This window comes from Penicillium arizonense (genome assembly GCF_001773325.1).
Source record: "Penicillium arizonense strain CBS 141311 chromosome Unknown PENARI_contig001, whole genome shotgun sequence".
NCBI lineage: Eukaryota > Fungi > Ascomycota > Eurotiomycetes > Eurotiales > Aspergillaceae > Penicillium > Penicillium arizonense.
In genome coordinates, this window is record NW_019173278.1 from 2,545,497 (window position 1) to 2,562,155 (window position 16,659).

At 50.1% G+C, this 16,659-nt stretch overlaps 6 protein-coding genes across 6 annotated transcripts; 3 read left to right on the forward strand and 3 right to left on the reverse strand.

Moving 5' to 3' along the window:
* Window positions 1–362: 362 nt before the first annotated feature.
* PENARI_c001G11764 (uncharacterized protein) lies at window positions 363–4,889 on the reverse strand (the record flags this gene model as incomplete). The annotated part of the gene is made up of 4 exons (XM_022627053.1): window positions 363–885; window positions 940–1,040; window positions 1,113–2,662; window positions 3,215–4,889. 4 exons carry the CDS (start codon window positions 4,887–4,889, stop codon window positions 363–365), a joined length of 3,849 nt encoding a protein of 1,282 aa, XP_022493048.1.
* Window positions 4,890–5,887: 998 nt separating this feature from the next.
* Window positions 5,888–8,614, forward strand: PENARI_c001G01727 (uncharacterized protein; the record flags this gene model as incomplete). The annotated part of the gene is made up of 4 exons (XM_022626251.1): window positions 5,888–5,975; window positions 6,101–6,579; window positions 6,643–7,296; window positions 7,346–8,614. 4 exons carry the CDS (start codon window positions 5,888–5,890, stop codon window positions 8,612–8,614), a joined length of 2,490 nt encoding a protein of 829 aa, XP_022493530.1.
* A 432-nt stretch (window positions 8,615–9,046) lies between these two features.
* On the forward strand, window positions 9,047–10,001 carry PENARI_c001G08760 (putative TFIID and and SAGA complex TAF10 subunit; the record flags this gene model as incomplete). Its single annotated transcript, XM_022626818.1, has 2 exons — window positions 9,047–9,313; window positions 9,561–10,001. 2 exons carry the CDS (start codon window positions 9,047–9,049, stop codon window positions 9,999–10,001), a joined length of 708 nt encoding a protein of 235 aa, XP_022493921.1.
* Window positions 10,002–10,633: 632 nt separating this feature from the next.
* On the reverse strand, window positions 10,634–11,215 carry PENARI_c001G04946 (mitochondrial 37S ribosomal protein uS19m; the record flags this gene model as incomplete). The annotated part of the gene is made up of 4 exons (XM_022626504.1): window positions 10,634–10,676; window positions 10,780–10,962; window positions 11,081–11,096; window positions 11,173–11,215. The coding sequence occupies 4 exons, from the start codon at window positions 11,213–11,215 to the stop codon at window positions 10,634–10,636; spliced, it is 285 nt and encodes a 94-aa protein (XP_022493825.1).
* A 237-nt stretch (window positions 11,216–11,452) lies between these two features.
* On the reverse strand, window positions 11,453–12,921 carry PENARI_c001G09965 (inositol polyphosphate multikinase; the record flags this gene model as incomplete). Its single annotated transcript, XM_022626913.1, has 2 exons — window positions 11,453–12,671; window positions 12,839–12,921. The coding sequence occupies 2 exons, from the start codon at window positions 12,919–12,921 to the stop codon at window positions 11,453–11,455; spliced, it is 1,302 nt and encodes a 433-aa protein (XP_022493669.1).
* A 539-nt stretch (window positions 12,922–13,460) lies between these two features.
* PENARI_c001G00336 (uncharacterized protein) lies at window positions 13,461–16,297 on the forward strand (the record flags this gene model as incomplete). The annotated part of the gene is made up of 5 exons (XM_022626137.1): window positions 13,461–14,153; window positions 14,206–14,291; window positions 14,346–14,363; window positions 14,413–14,664; window positions 14,719–16,297. The coding sequence occupies 5 exons, from the start codon at window positions 13,461–13,463 to the stop codon at window positions 16,295–16,297; spliced, it is 2,628 nt and encodes an 875-aa protein (XP_022493694.1).
* Window positions 16,298–16,659: the final 362 nt, after the last annotated feature.

Here is a 16,659-nt window from a genome sequence, read left to right on the forward strand (position 1 = left end):
ACCAGGAAGAAACGAGTCAAGGAGGAATTGGAGTGGAGAAGGACGCGGAGGCACGCTTAGTCATTCCAGGCAGTAGAAACGTGGAATGTCGCGACTTGACTGAGTCTGCATTGATGGTCGATTATTATAAAACGAGAGAGAGAGAGAGAGGATGAAGAACAGCGAGCGTAACTTCAGTATACAGGAAACTACAGGGAGATCTCACTCTTTAATCAAAAAAATGGCGCGAATGTTTGGTGGCGACTTTCTAACGCCATTTCAGGGTCTGTGTCATGTCACGTGATAACAAATGTCCATTGTTAAGAATATCGCTAAGATCGTTGCCTGTCTTTTTTTGTTTTTGGTCTTTTTGTTAAATAGAACTAGTATCCAGAACGCTCAACCCGATAGCTCATCGCAAAGGAGGCGTAGACTTCGATCTTGCTGGTCAAGACAATGGCGGGTGCAGCATGTGGAGCGTGCAATTGGATCAACAGCGACGAAAGCACGGTGGGGTAACTTGGCTTAATAGTTAGGCGGGCCCTGATGTGAGGGGAAGGGTCTTGGTTCGAGAGCAGGGGTATTTCCGATGTGCATGACGAGTCCGACAAGTCTTCCAAGTCGAATTGCAAGGTCTCATTTTCATTGAGACTGCTTGCGCTGAGAGTGTCTGTGAGAATGATAGACCGAGATCTCTTGCGTTGGTGACGTTGGGCCGATGGATTTCGTCCGGAAGATCCCACAACGAGCTCATCATCTTGAAGGCCACCATTGTCGTCTCCTGTAGTTTTGGTCTCACCATCCTGTTTGCCTCGCGCGATCTTTTCAATGCGCTCTTTAACTTCGGCCGCTTGGCCCTTTTGAAATGCAATTTCACCGGTATCAGGATCCGCCTGTTGGCCGGCACTGCTCTCATAGTTAGTATCGCGCAAATGCCATGGTTTGGACGGAGACGTCTACCTTCTCATCACAGGGCTTGAAACTGTACGACCCCCTACGATAACAGCAGCAACCTCGTTTTCATCTGGGGAAAAGAACTCCTGGTCGATCTCCGTGATAGTCTGTAATCCCGGGCCATAGCGATGGCGGCCGAAGTTCCTGGGTACAGTCTTACTGGATACCCTTTTACTCACCGGACGAGAGTCTGTCAATATCTCTTGCGGGATCCACGATGTGAGCTGATTATTTTCAGCCAGGAACGTGCCGTTATCACTCTCGGTCAATTCTTTGACGGCCTGACCGGAGGATTGGCCGATATCAAGAGGCCGGTCCATGCTTCCAACCGGAATCGGCATACCCGTCGTCTCACCAATGCTATCATAGCTGACCATCTCTGAGTTCACCTCAGCGAAGCCCTTTCTATGACCAAGATGCGCGCCACCTCCATTGGCATGGCCATGTCCGCTGGCGTCTTTCTTTTTCGCTTTCTGTTGTAGTCCCTGCAGGTCAATGGGACGGCAAGTGTGAGGATCGATGATGGTGACTGGTCCAGTGGCTCTTGCATGGCTTACAAATGAGATATCATTTGGTCCATCGTTGGAGACCTCATCATCTGGGCTATCGGCTGGTGCGTGGCTGCCATCCTGAACGGCTGGTTCCATGGTGGTTTCCCCAACAGTGCTGGTGTTGGTTCCGGAGATTGAATGCTCACCAAGGTTCATATCGGCCTGGATGTCCCTGATACCTTCAAGCTCTTCGAGAGCGGCCAAAATCCTCGCCCGCTCGTTGGTGTTGTAAATACGGTGGTGCAGCGATCTCCCGTCGGGCCTGGACCAAGGGTCTAAAGCTATAGCCTCGTTAACATCGGCCAGCCATTGTTCATGCACGCTCAGTTTGTGTCGCAGTCGTGCTTCGGCCTCTTCTGTGTCCACAGGGCCACAGATCCATGCACACCGGATATACTGACGATAGAAATCAACCCCCGGCCAGTTGTCTAGACTCCTCATTCTCACAAATGCTTGCATCACAAACTCCTCTTCCTGGATTTCATAAGCCCATACGAGCCATCTCTCAGCACGGTCATCGGCATACCACTCAAATCGGGACCGTGAACCAAGACTGAAACCCAACTGAATGAAAGAGGGCTGATTTGGATCCGGCACAAACACTGAGGTCCCTGGAACCTGCTGAAGCGGCACGTCGTCTGTGATAGAACTGTGAGGATGCCGAGGAGGAACACGTGGATCCAGATAGAGAGGGTCGGCGGGGTACAAACGCGAAAACGACCTAGATGTCTCGCCATATACACGAAGAGTATCCTCATCCGAAGAGAAGGAGTTCCTTCGGCCATCTCCAGACCTATCTGCCTGTCGACCAGCCACCACTTTATCACCGAGTAAGACACGCCCAACAACGGAAGGGTCATCATCCATCACGACCATAAGCACAGGTGAAATGCCCTCCAGACGGGGGTTCGGTAGTGCCATTGGCACGATTTTCCCTCCAGCTGTGACTCGCTGATGCTTAGGTGACGTGTGCTTCTGCAGAAACTGTGCAAATCCTGTATCAGTGGTGGATAAAGTTGGCCCTGATGTCTTGATGTCCTGGGCAGCACGAGATTGGGACTTGGCTTTCGATATCACTTTTTTGCCCGGTCGTGGCTTTGCTGATCCTTTGTTTGAACGGTTCTGGGGATTCTCAGAGAGAACTGGCTTTTTGCTTCGATCGAGAGGTTTTGATCTGCCTATGTCTGTTGTTAGCGTGGTCCTTCAATGGCCGCGTCGGGGCCATCAAGGGTCTTTTCTCGGATCCCGCATCTTGGAACAGAGCATCCCTTCTTGGGAGACAGGCAAGGCTCGGGGTCTAAGCCTGCTAGACCCCGAGCCAGCAGGTCTTTTGAGGGTGATCTCAGATCAAGATACAGGAGACTCACAATGGATTGCTTGGCTGGTCCACTTGCAGTTAACCTCTGTGTCTTGGCTCCTCAGCGCCAACAAAATTGGTATGGAATACTTCATTTTGCGGAGTGTACCGGGGTCGTGTACCTAATAGGATCATGGAAACGAAAGAAATCGATGATATGGATGTCTTGCAAGTGCGGGGATGAAGCAGGCACGAACATGGACGTTGTGAGCCTCAACTTTCGCTTTACAAAGATGCATCTTTACATTCTTTCGAGGCAGGTGTCAAAGAGATACGAGGTTCGAACGCGAGAGGCGACGAATTGGCATTTTTGCCCTAAATGAAAACCTCTATACGCTTTCCCTGATTTTAGCCGGCGGAAGACTGTGCAAACCCCAGTCCTCTTCAGCGTCTTCAAACCGCGATCTTGCAGCAGCATCTGATCCAATGTGGTCAACCTCTTTTCCTTGCTGACCCATTTCCCAGCTCCCAAGCCGTTCATGTCCCTGAACAACAACTCCAGCAGAGGCATCCTGGATTTGATTTTCGGTCTTGGCACCACCCCAGAGAGGGCTACGGAAAGCAACGTCCGTATCACTGGCCATCTTGTCTGTCCCTTTGAACCCGCCCAAACTTCGCTTGCTATCTCGACGCCTGCGAACACCACACAAAAGAAAGCCGATGACAGTGAAAAGCCCAACAACAACCAGTGTCACAACTGCACCAATGACGCCAGCCACGGCAGGCGCCATACTCCTTTTCTTCTCTGGTTCAGATTCATCTGTACCCAACACTCCTGTGCAGAATATAGACGCAGAGTTGCACACTAGGCACCATTCCTGAATGGAGGATAGCGCAAAAGTTTCCAGCTCAGCGCGGAACTCACTATATCGAATATAGGAGTGACTGGGGCTGTGGCCAAATAGAGGATATGGCTGGAACTGCGTGGTATCATCGGTTCCATTGTGCAGCAGGAATCGGACATAGAGATTGTCACTTCCTGGGTACGTCGGGTACTCCTCATCCTCTTCATAGCTATATAACTCGAAGACAAACGAACCACCCCGTACAAGGCGAGAGAAGAAATTGGTCTGGTGCTGGTTTGCAAGCCCTAACAGAGATGATAGAGCCATAGCAGGCTCGTCTCCGCCAAACAGCATTGTCATCTTCTGCTGAGACCCATTTTCTTGAATGTTCATATCAAAGGCTTCCATGATACTCGTTGCCAACGTCTTACCCGCAATCGGACTGACAGCTCTGATAATAGACCCACTGGAGGAGTCCTGTTGACTGTTTGTGTCGTATAGGAACTTATCAGCCAGCGAGCGTGCACGGATGATGTCGGCTTGGTTGAGCACTTTAGTCAAAGACTCATTGTGCACAAGCTCGTAATCCAAATAATCGGCGATGGGCACCGCGTTTGTATATGTCGATGAGCGTTCATCCTCAAAAACGCCAGACAGGGCTGAGTTCCAGAGTTTCACATAAAAGGCCTCTGTGTCCAGTGTGATCAAATCCACTTCCTCGCTGTCGCGATATTCAGCCTCGGCGGCTCCATGCATTTCACAATTTGCTTGTCCCTCAACATAGAAAGACGCAGGATCCGACTCGCCGAGTGCTATAATTACAGGATACTGATATCCTTTGAGCGGTGCCTGTGCGTACGACCCATTTGCCAGTTGAGCGCTGGTTGTGTTCATATCGACAGGGGGATAGAGACCCTGCATGAACGCCTGAGCGGAAGCAACGATGTACTGATCTGTCGTCGAAAGCACATGCACGTCGTTCGAGTCCAGAATGTTTGGCGAGATGTTCTGAATGCCAGTGTTGGAGGCACCATTCCCAGCCGTCGATACATAACGATACCGGAAGGCCGCTGCTGCTGCCGCCATTTCGCTGGCTCCGTACTCGGTGAGGGTGCGAGGACCGGTGAGGACACCCGGTGTACTGTCTCCAAAGACGGTGAATGCGTAGACTCCCCATACTTTCTCGGCACCATAGCTTTGGGCTGACACCATTGCCAGTCCCTGCAAGACCAGGAGGGTGATAGGAAGACCCTTGCTAAGCATGGCGGTAGATCTTGACTGCACAAGTTTAACTGACTTGAAACATGACCTACAGAGCGACCCAGGGGGGCACCATGTAATAAAGAAAACGGATCTTCTAGATCCACGGGCTAGACCCAGGGGTGAACGTTTAGAGCTACAAGAATATGCGGGAATCAGACGACTGAACGATGGATATACCCGTTTTCGGAAATACATTCGCAAGGCTCAGGCTTAAAACCGTGTAGAGTTTCGGCTTCTTCGGGTGGACATTGCTTCTGAGGTGCCAAGATTGGGCTTGGATGACATTCTTGGATGGAAATGGATTCCAGGCTAACCAACCAATATAAAAGTAATGTAAGAGAACCTTGGTTTCAAAATGTAAAGTGGAGAGCTTTGACAGCCCAGGTAGAGTTAAGAGTGTTGAAGCTCAAGGTTGCATGCGTTTTAGGGCTAAGGATCGATGACGCGCACAAGTTGTCCGCAAGTGAGACTAGAGATAGAGACGAAGAAAGTTCTGGATATGGGAAACTGGATATCTCTATTGGGTAATCGGTGCTCTCATCCATTGGACTGATTCCATAGCAAGCCAAAGAAGCGTAGGTTGTAAGGGATCATGGTATGTTATATATATGGGAACACTTCATTAGAGCCATAACGTTAGTGCATAGCAATTACTATTATCTGATATGCACTTCCCAAAAAAGGTCAAAAAGAGGGTTAGAAAAGGACCTGTCTAAGTAATATGCCCTTTATACGTAATAAACGCAATGAACTGAATATTCACTCTCCGTAGTCCTCAAGGGTCAAGTAAGTACCTTTTGTATGGAGACCCCACAGAAAGATACCTCATTGCTGCTAACGGTTAATCTTCACCGCCACATTTCTTCTCCCCGCGTTCACCGCCCGGCATAAAATCCCTTCGTCCTCTCACCTCCCAAAGCCCTACAAACGCGCCCTACCCCTAAGCCCTCATTTCTGCTCTCGGAAGTTGTTACCCCGACTTCAAGCTGTCTTTCCCGATGGTTGAAACTCGAGGCGCCCGGCCGTCCTTTGATGGCCAGGATACACCAGACTTTCCCCCCTTCCCTTCCGAGGAAGGCGACCTTGGTATGGTTTCTCTTGTTCCGATTGTCCCGTGCCTCGTGAGCCTCGACCACCCGCCCATAGCTACCACTTGCGCCGATGAACCTCAATGCATTGAATACTAATCTTGGCTTGAAATTGTTTTGCAGACCAAAAACCCCCTCATATACTCGAAGATGAGGAGCATGGCTCACCTCCGGCTGCCAAAAAGCGCCGCACGGACGCTGGCCCCGACGGCGAGCTTTCACTACCTGGCGACTCCATCTTGATGGCCGATCATCATGGCCCTGGTCACAAGATTGAAGAGGAATTGGCATCGGCGCTTGGGGAGGGTGTTATTGATACCGTTGAACAGACCGACCATACTGTCACTGACCCCGGTCCCCATGACACCTCCAACACCTCCAACGGCGCTGCGACGACCCACGACGGCAACGGTGAAATCAACCCCGACGTCGCTACAATCATTTCCGAGATTATGGATCATACTGAGCGTCAGGAGCAAACTGTGGCCATGGGTCCGCAGGAGCTCCCGCCGTCCAACGAGTTTCCCGGCGCCAGAGGCTTTGCTTTTCTCAAAGCCAACTCCCACTTGAAGATCCAATCTCTTCCTATCCTGGACAATCTGGTTAGTAGAAACCAATCTCATGTTAATCATTATTGCGCTCATACTTACGTCTCCCTTCTATAGTCTACGCAAATCCTGTCCTTCCTCTCCAAAAACACCTACCAGGACCTCACTGCCATGGTCTCCGAGCCGGATTCTGAGAACGGCCAGGCGTATGCTACAATGCGCTCCCTGTTTGATCATACGAAGAGAGTTTATACGGTCAAACACTCTTTCCTTCAGCCCTCGGATCTTGAAATTACAGACCCTTCCCAGATCGATGTCATTCGCAAGGCGAACCTGGCCTCCTTTGTCTCGAGTATTTTCGGCTCCCAGGAAATCGGGTTCGCGGAATTGAACGAGCACTTCCTGGACGTCTTTGTTCCTGAAGGTGGTCGCTTGCTGAAGGTTCAAGGTGCGTTGTACCTTGAGCTCAAGACACAAGCCTTCATTGCCGCCATGAACAACAAAGCCCATACCCGTACTGAGCTTCTCTATTCAATTTTCCCCGATGATATGGAGCAACGACTACTAGCGAGACGTCCTGGTACCCGGCAGCTCGCACCTTCCGAGACGGATTTTGTGAACCGTCTTACCTCTCGCCGTGACATCCTTCTCAGTGACATCAACAACGAGGAAGCGTTGAGCTCCTTGCCAGACAAGTACCACTGGGAAGACTTCCTTCGGGACCTCAGTTCCTACATCTCAAAGAACTTTGATGCCATCAACACTCAACAAGTATGTGATACTTTTCGTTTTGTTCGAACATTTAGCTAATACAATATAGGGAAAGAAGACCATCAAGGGACGACAACCCTCAAGCTCGAATGGCGACGCGCATGAATCACCTAATACCACCCACCAGGGCCAATTTGCACTCAACCAACAAGTTGAAGTCCCAGTCGACCGAAACATGCATGGTGATCTCGTCGCACGTGCTGCCCGAGCCGCGCAGATTGCCCTCCAGGGTCATGGCCTTCGACGGTCCCAGCAACAATCGCAGTCGCAGTCGCAGTCGCAACCGCAGCAACCACAACAACCTCAACAGCAACAGCAGCAGCAGCACCAACCCCAACAGCCCCAATCTCAGGCCAGCCCGTCACCCATGCCTCATCACTCTCAAACCCAGCAGCAACAGCCACCACCGCAGAGTCAGCCCGAGCATCAATACCTTCAAGGTTACACCGCTGCTCAGCAACCCGTACAGCCTACGCACCAACAATATCACCACAGCCCTACGCCACCTGGCGGGTATCAAGCGCAGCAAGCCTCACCGCTGACCTTCCAACAAAGCCCGCTGCAGGCAAACTTCCAGCAGTACAACCCAAACGCGGCGCAGGCCATGCAGGCCAGAGCAAACGGCATGTCTTCCAACCATGGCTATCTGTCTGGGATCCCTCACTACTCTCAGTCACAACCCACCCAAGTCCTCTATGAACGTGCTCGTATGGCCGCATCCGCGAAATCCTCCCCGACCAGCCGCAAATCTGGCCTTCCTAGCCAACGCAGACCCTGGACTACCGAAGAAGAGAATGCACTGATGGCCGGCTTGGACCGCGTCAAGGGTCCTCACTGGAGCCAGATACTTGCGATGTTTGGACCTGGTGGAACCATCAGCGAGGCCTTGAAGGACCGTAATCAGGTTCAGCTCAAGGACAAGGCTCGTAACCTGAAGCTTTTCTTCCTGAAGAGTGGAATCGAGGTTCCTTACTACCTGAAGTTTGTCACCGGTGAACTGAAGACCCGCGCCCCCGCCCAGGCAGCCAAGCGTGAAGCTCGTGAGCGGCAGAAGAAGCAGGGCGAGGAAGACAAGGCGCATGTTGAGGGCATCAAGGGCATGATGGCGCTCGCCGGGGCTCATGGGACCCCTGTGTCCGGCCATGAAATGTCCGCCTCTCCCAGCCTTCCACCAGATGCCAACAGCCAGTCTGTGTTTGATCAAACGGCGGAGCAAAACCTGATGCAGACTCTCAGCCAAGAAGTCCACGGAAACCAGTACGGTCAGCATCAACCGAACTCGGACCACATTGATCCACACATGCAGCTTGGACAGTAGTCATCCTTATTTTCTCTTTGCCCTCATGGCATTTGTTTCTTGTTTATTAGCTTTTCATCCAAAGTTGTCTGAATACTGGATTTGCACTTTGCTTTCGGAGTCAAGGAATGGGACTGTGGGATTTGTTTCTTCGGGAACCATCTGTTTTACTATAGGATTGCACATCGCGCTGGAGTGGCGATTGCTTTTGTACGAATACATAGCGACATTCACAAGGAATAAAATTTGTCACAAGATAAAGTATACAGAGTGATGTAACGTTAGTAGACAACTTATACTGCCAAGTAGGTGAAGTGGTCTGTGCGCTACCCGTGTGACTTGCGAATAATCTCCCTATTGCAACCATCGGCACCATTGATTGGGCCCATTGATAGTTCACCTGCAGTCTCACAAACAAATTATATACAGCAGGGGTACACCAGATTGCCTAAAATGGCCGACTCTCAGACACCGCAACCTCCCTCCGGATCAGAGCACCTCACCCCAGCTCCCGTCACTGAAGATAATATTAAACCCGACCCTGATCTCGACGCATCAATCGAACAAGACGTCGACATGAACACCGAAAACCAGCCTGGCGCTAATCCAGATGATACAGCCGCGCCCAGTATCGACCCTATGGCACCAGCGCCGCAGCCCTCGAAGAAGGAAACGAGCTTGCGCGAGTTCCTAGGCAAAATGGACGACTATGCTCCAATCGTGAGTTTATCCCATGAACACCCCTCTCTGTTTCTCCCCAAGTGTGATCATACGACAACCCGCTCCGGTCGACCAATCTCAATATCATGTCTAGCTTCTCTCATCTGAGTTGTCTGCCATCCGAGCCATCAGACGAGATATGAGCTACGAGCTATGAGATCTGACACATGACCTCTGAGATATGAGATATAAAACACAAGTGACAATCAACTGGAGAACTACGCTAACCCAAACCCCTCTTCCTCAGATCCCCGATGCTGTCACAGCCCACTACCTCACCCTAGCAGGCCTCCCACCACCAGGCACAGGCCCGGGCCAAACCCCACCACACCTAGCCCGCCTCCTCGCCCTAGCAGCACAAAAGTTCGTCTCAGATATCGCCGCCGACTCCTACCAATTCGCGCGCATCCGCGCCTCCAACAGCTCCTCCGCCAACAACCCCATCGGCAGTCTTGCCGCCGCATCGGGCTTGAACGCCCCCGCCGGTGCAGGCGGGGCGCCCGCTCCTGGCGGTGACGGCGGGAAGGGTAACAAGGCTAATACTCACCTGGGCATTCAGAGGCCTGGCTTTGGGGGTGGTGGTTCTGGTGGGTCTGGGCAGGGTCGCACGGTTCTCACGATGGAGGATTTGGGCATGGCGGTTTCTGAGTATGGGGTTAGTGTGAAGCGTGGCGAGTTCTATCGGTAGTCTCATTATTTGGGCTATTTATGGGGTTTGTTTGTGCTTCTTAGCTGGCTTATATGCTTGTTCCGTTTCGTTCCTGTTTCCTTTTTTTTTCTGGTATGGTGCATCGGCGTATGGACTGGTCTTGAGAGACCCTGGGATCATGACTGCATTTGTTGGTCCGGATGGTGGCTCGGCTCACATTGAAGAATGGAGTTTCTTGTTTTTTTTACCCTTTGGGCTTTGTCCATACAATTTATGCTGGGTGGTTATCCATCCCATGTCAATTCGAACTTAGTGAAATCCCATGATGTTATGTTATAAGTATATCACATCTAGCAATACTCCAGGTCCACATATACCTTGTTACGCCGGATGCCTTCTACAAGGGATTCCCAACACAGAATCTGTCTGTAGTTGGAGCAGCAGACTCGTGGTCCCTACATATCTACAAACTGTAACCATATAGAAAACCACTGGTGAACTCCGTCCCAAGTGTAGCTAATTTCACATGTAATCCAACAATATATACTGTACATGGTATGGCGAAGTAAAAAGAAAAGAATGCAACACAGCTCTGCTAGCACAGTCCACCCACCACGAATGCAAAAAAAGAGGGCATGGAATCTGCGCCAAGCACCGAACGAACGAACCGCCTATTTGTTCTTAGACTGCTTGTATGTGAAACGCTTGCGGGTACTAAACGCCAAAGAAAGAAGTCAGTCAACGCTGTTCATATTCCATCCAGCCATGTTGAGACAATCTCCGAAGCGGGCATTAAACGAGAATGGTGTATACATACGCAACATATTCCCCAAGCTTGCGACCGACCATCTCCTCCGTCACCTGGATCTCAACGTATGTCTTGCCATTGTGAACGGCGAACCGCAGACCGACGAAGTTCGGGAGGATGGTTGCTGCGCGTTTCGTGGTGCGGATTGGGGGTGTGTTCGGGGGAGGGGGGAGAGTGCGCGGGAGAGCGATACTGTCGAGGATTATTGGGTTAGTTTTTGGTTCTGGGATTGGATCTTTTGTTCCCCTTGGTATGATCCAATGCTGGGTAAAGGTTCGTTTGCATTGGGGGTGGATTGGAGGTCACGTACGGGACGATGTTTGGGCCTAGTGGCGTTGTTAGCGGGCTGTTTCTTTTGATTTTACTGAGGAGTATTGATCTTGCAGATCTAGGAAGTCTCACCTTTCCAGACCGACCGGCCTAGCAGGGCGCGTGTGGGGAACATTTTGGCTAGAGGTTTTCCGTAGCTTTGATTTCCGCGAAGTTGAAGATCGAGAAGTCTCGGCGGTGAGATTATGTCAGCATTTCTATGTTCGCGATTTGAACAGTTGAGAGATGGAAATACAGTGAATTGGCTAATCAAATGGGAATATGGTTCAGCTAATGGAAAATAATCAGGCTAAGAGATTGAACAACTGTTGAGTTCAAGGTTGCCCGCAACCGTTGAATCATGCTATGCGCATCACTCTGCCATTCCCTCAAAGATGGTAATCAGACTGCGAATTCCCTTGAGAATATTCTCATCTGGGCCCTGGCCAGGTGTCCAATTGGCATGTGCAAAGTCAATCAGACGGAGGTCATGGACCTTGGGAGTTTCATCTTCATCCTCATCGTCCAGGGTTGGCATAGGCATAGGCATAGTCTGTGGATCAGTGCTGATGTTGATGGCCTGCTGAGGCAATCCGTCGCCAAGGTGGACATCGACAAGCTGCATGGCTTCTTCAGGGACCTCAAACTCCTGGTCATCCTCGTCCTCATCATCCTCTTCCTCCATAGAACGGCGTTCTGTAACTTTCTGTTCTTCTTCAATTGCGAGCTCCATCGCCTCTGGATCTCCTTCATAGATCACCAATACACTAGCAGAGTACATTCGACTCTCTTCAGATTCAATGACCTGCTGGACATTTTTCAATTCTTCCGCTAGGCGCCGAGCGACCATTTGTGACCGGTCCACTTTGCCCGCTTTTGCACCAGCGAGGAAGGTCTCGAAGCCTTGCTTGACATTATCCTCGTTGAAAGAGCGACCATACCATTTGTCGTATCGTCGATAACCGTCTTTTTCAATAACTTCGCCTTTTTCGCCCTCCGCACCCTCGCATTTGGTATCGTATGGATTAGTTCGTTCGCCCTCATCGGTCTCACCATTCACCCCAGTCCAAATTTTCATTCCCGCAATGCGGAAGCCCAGGCTAGAACTCGTAGTCTCTTTAGACACCACGTCAAGCTTGTTCCGCTTCGCGGGTGGCGCATCGTCAGCCCATAGTCGCGCGCCGAGCTTCACGTCGAGCACGTTTGGCCGACGGAATCCACAAGCAACATTCTCTAACACGATCGACAATCCAGTATCTAGCTTCTTGCCACCAGAGGGAACCCATGCTGCGTCCTCCTTACCGGGGCCTGAAGGGATTTGTTGCGCGGCGGCTGTGTGCGACTGCGGCTCGCTCGGATTTGGGGATTCGACGGCTGCATCGCCAGACTGGGGAAGAAAAAGGGCTCCGGAATCTCTAGCAGCAGCAATTGCCAGAGGCTGCTGCTGTTCAGCGGACGAGAGCGAGCCAATGTAGAGGGGCATGAACTCCTGGAACGCTGGGTGGAGGGCACTCGACTCGTAGAACTCGACTTCTTGTTTTGTGCATGGCTTCGCAATTAGGGCGCCGGAAACTGTGCAGCGAACACCGTCACTAGAAGACAAAAGAAGGTCGTCAGTATGAGTGGAAATATGAAAAAGACGCCACTTTGCTGCGGAGACCAAACCCCGCGCGACCAGATGCGCTAAACTTTGGGGAAAGTCGCGTGGCCAGGCAGATCAGGGCAGATATAGGCCGGGATACATCCGGATATAACTTACTGTCCTGCAGCGACATGGTCAAAAGGTACCAGGTCATCGCTACCTAGTTGTGGTGTCTTTCGAGTATCGGGTTTGGATGGCATGTCAGGAATGCTAATGCGACGTCTTTAGGGCTTTCACGCATTCCAGGTGATTCGACAAGAATCTTTGCGGAACAGAAAGCATAAGATATAAGAAGAAGAAAAAAGGAGAGTGAGAGGTTGAAGGTGAGAGCTGACACGCGGGATGTCTATCTCCGCCTTATCTGCCCGATCTGATCTATACGGAGCACGGTGGTACGGGGTTGACTTCACTTTCACTCAGACTTGTGTATAAATTCATATATTTCCTGTATTTGCTTCAAAAGTAAGGGCTTAAATTAGGCTATTTTTGAAAGTAGGTCTTAACATTGAAGCCCGTAGCATTTCATATGCATTCATCTAGGGCGTTTGATCATTATTGATTGCTTCATCTAAACAATTCCTAACAAGAGAACCGGGTCTTGCTTTAAATATTTCCCTATCCTACTTACCCCAGATATCCCCGGCTTTTTATAGTCGATAGTCGATCCCTTTCCCATCTTTCTTCATCCATTCCACCTTTCTTACAACCAACTTCACTGCCAATCATGGATGAATCCAACATGGATCCCCTGAAATCAACCATATCGGGCAACTTGCCTTTCAGACCTGCCAAATCTATCAGCTTTCGTGAGCAGGAGATCCTTTCTCAGTCACCCAGCCCTACTGCTACTATGAAAACTGGCGGCGACGAGGTCAGTGCCAATGAACCAGGCATCTCCCAGCACCAGAAAAGTGCTGGTGGACTTACAGATAAAGCTTTTACTGATCATACTCAGACGAAGGCCTCTCAATTGCACGAAGAGACCACCAACCCTATTGATATTAAACATCACGCCGTTGATCAACGGGTCGTTACCACGAAATCTCTCTCAAAGCCAGACGACACTGGCATCATGGATCCTGATGAACTGCCTGACCTGACTGACCAGAACGACATCATCATTCAAAACAACGATTTCAAAGCGATTGAGGGACTTGCAAAGGATTCAGAGAAGCCCGCGCCTGTTTGGATCACCGGAGATCGACCTACCAACCCCGAACAAGATGGCAATCCTGATCCTCAACGCAGCACTAAAGATTCAGACAAAGAAAAGGCCACCGAAAAGACCGATGGCCTTTCGGACAATGAAAATCTTCCATACGGAGTCAAGCCCAACCCAGACGAAGAAAGGGCTCTCGCCAACATGGAACTGGACGTCGGTGTGGTCAAGAAAAAAAAGAACAAGAGACGATCAAAGGCCAAGAGAGGCATGGTATGTTTGACTAATTGCTTCCTTTTATAATACCTAGCTAACAAATCGATAGGATGCGCCCACGGGCTTCGAACCCTTTTTTGCTGATGCGCCGCTCACACCAGATGAGTTCCAGGAAATAAAGAAGGTCTATGACCCGTAAGTATATACATTGGCCCTCGATTTATGGAATATCACTAAACATGAAGATAGGGCTCTTCCATTTCACATGTATGACTTCAAATATCTTGATCCAACTAATCACTAACATAGCATCTAGGCGATACGATGAAGCTATCAAACGTTTCCTATTCAAACGCCGCCTCGAGTCACGCCGGCGTCACCTTTTCCTCAAGTATCTGCAGTACGGTGGTGTTAACACAAATCAAAAGTATGGCCAAGGTGTCTCCCTTCAGGAGCTGAAAGATATGAGCAAAGAAGAAGCCATGGAAGCGCGCAACTTCACCATGGTGTCGCCGGAGTGGGCTTCTGGAGAGAACATCGCTTTTGATAAAGTTCTCAAGGGCTATCTGTAAGTGATAGAATGCATAAGAGACGAGCATACTAAATACTAACTCTGCTACAGGGGTGGTTACTACATTGATTACTTCAGCCCTGACGACGAGGATGAAATCAAGGTCGTGACTGGAACAATCAAGAACTTCCTCACCTTCTTGCTCTACCATGATGTCTGCCCCGAATATCAAGACGACATCGACAAGGCCAGACAGACCTGTGATATGGCCGCCAAGGAAGTATGGAAAGTACGCCAAGTCGTACACGAAGGCCCAGGAAGCTTCAACAAGGCCTGTTCCATGCTGTTCGGTGGGAACTACCTCGACACCATAGACGATCCCGAGATATCGAAAAATGTCAAATTCGCCGGGCAGGACGGAATGACCGAGAAGATCGCCCGAAAGGTCCTCATGTACGCCATTGCCGGAGTCGGTCCAGATGAACGCGCCATCAAGTTCAAAGATCTTGCCGAGAAGGAGAAATTCGAGATAAAGCGGATTGAGGACATTGATGGCTTTGAGATCGTTTCCATTGAGCAGCCAACTGCCCTCACTGTGGGCTTTTACAATGAATATGCCCCTGACGTCGAACCCGTCGGCGTGGTCCGGGCAAAGGAGTTCCGTGATCCTGCCAAGGGGGGTTTCAATCTTTCCAACCTAGAGGAGGAGAAGTGGAAGGCTGGTAAAGCTCCTAGCTACGAGTTTGAATTCTTCTTGGAAGGCGATTTGCTTGCACACTGCTTCCCAGGAATGAAAGCTCTTACCAAAGTATTCGAACTTAACTGTGGCATACACTTCTTCGACGAGATCATGGTTTGCCTGCCTAGTTTCTACGTTTTCCTTGTGAACGATCTTATGATCGACTACAAGAAACCGAAAACCAAGGAGGCCAGTGATAAGTGGATTGTCCAGAGGGCTGAGCATAGGAAAGAAATGGAGGCCCTTGCTGGGCCCAAGCTTTCTGATCGTGAACAAGCTCGGGTCTTGTTGAAGGACTTGACGCTGGGTGCAGATTACGGCGCAGCATTTGGTATTCGGAAGCATATTCCCGCTGATGACGACTTGGGCTTTGAATACGACGTTATTCTTCAGCCTGGTGTCCCGGCGGAGGCTGATATGGGTATCATAGTTCCAAGATATGAGGGCCAAAAGAAAGACGAAGACCAGGTGATTGAGAAGAATGACGTTGAGGGAAGTGGAGTCGTTCAGGGGGAACCTACTGACAAGAAGAAGCCCAAGGAATGGTGGACGCCCGAGCAATGGTGGGCCGATGAGGAGTGGTACGGTCTTGTGAAGGACTGGAAACCCAGCATGACACCCGCCGAGGAACGCCCTGGCAAGAAAGAGAATATTCTCGTCAAGTTGAAGGAAAATCTCGATGTGAATGAGGAGCTTATCCGGCGAAAGGAAGCTGAGACGAAGGATACAATCCTCAGTGAGAAGGACACAGCTTCATATACCAAGTGGCTGAAGTTCGCAAAGGTCCGCCTGATGGAGGAGAACTTGCACATACTGGATGTTGAGAAGAGAAACAACAACTTACAGGGACCTAGCATCCTGGTCGAAGCCCCGAACGAGGAAACCATCGTCGTCGAGAAGAATGTCATCCCAGAGAAGGGTAAGGAGGGTGAAAACGGATCGGATAATTAGACAGGTAGACCTAAGTTGCTGCAACATGGAAACACGAAGAGCCGGAACCAGAGCTGGGTTGAGAACAAGAGCAGATGGAAGTTATGGTCTATCATCTTAGAATTCTAGATAGAAAACAGTTTGACTTCTAATTTAATTTCTTTCTTTATACCATCAGGTAGTTTTGAATGCCAGAAATGGCTGATAAGTTAGTTATACCTTGCCTTTTCAAAGTATATAAACAGACCTAGTATACTCTTGAAGTATTCTCGCGATAATAAGCGCGGTTTCACGAGATTATATATGTGGTCATCAAGCAAATTTTGAGTAATAGGTATATGTATTCTACCGTTATATCTCCGACGTAACGGCTAGTGATATTT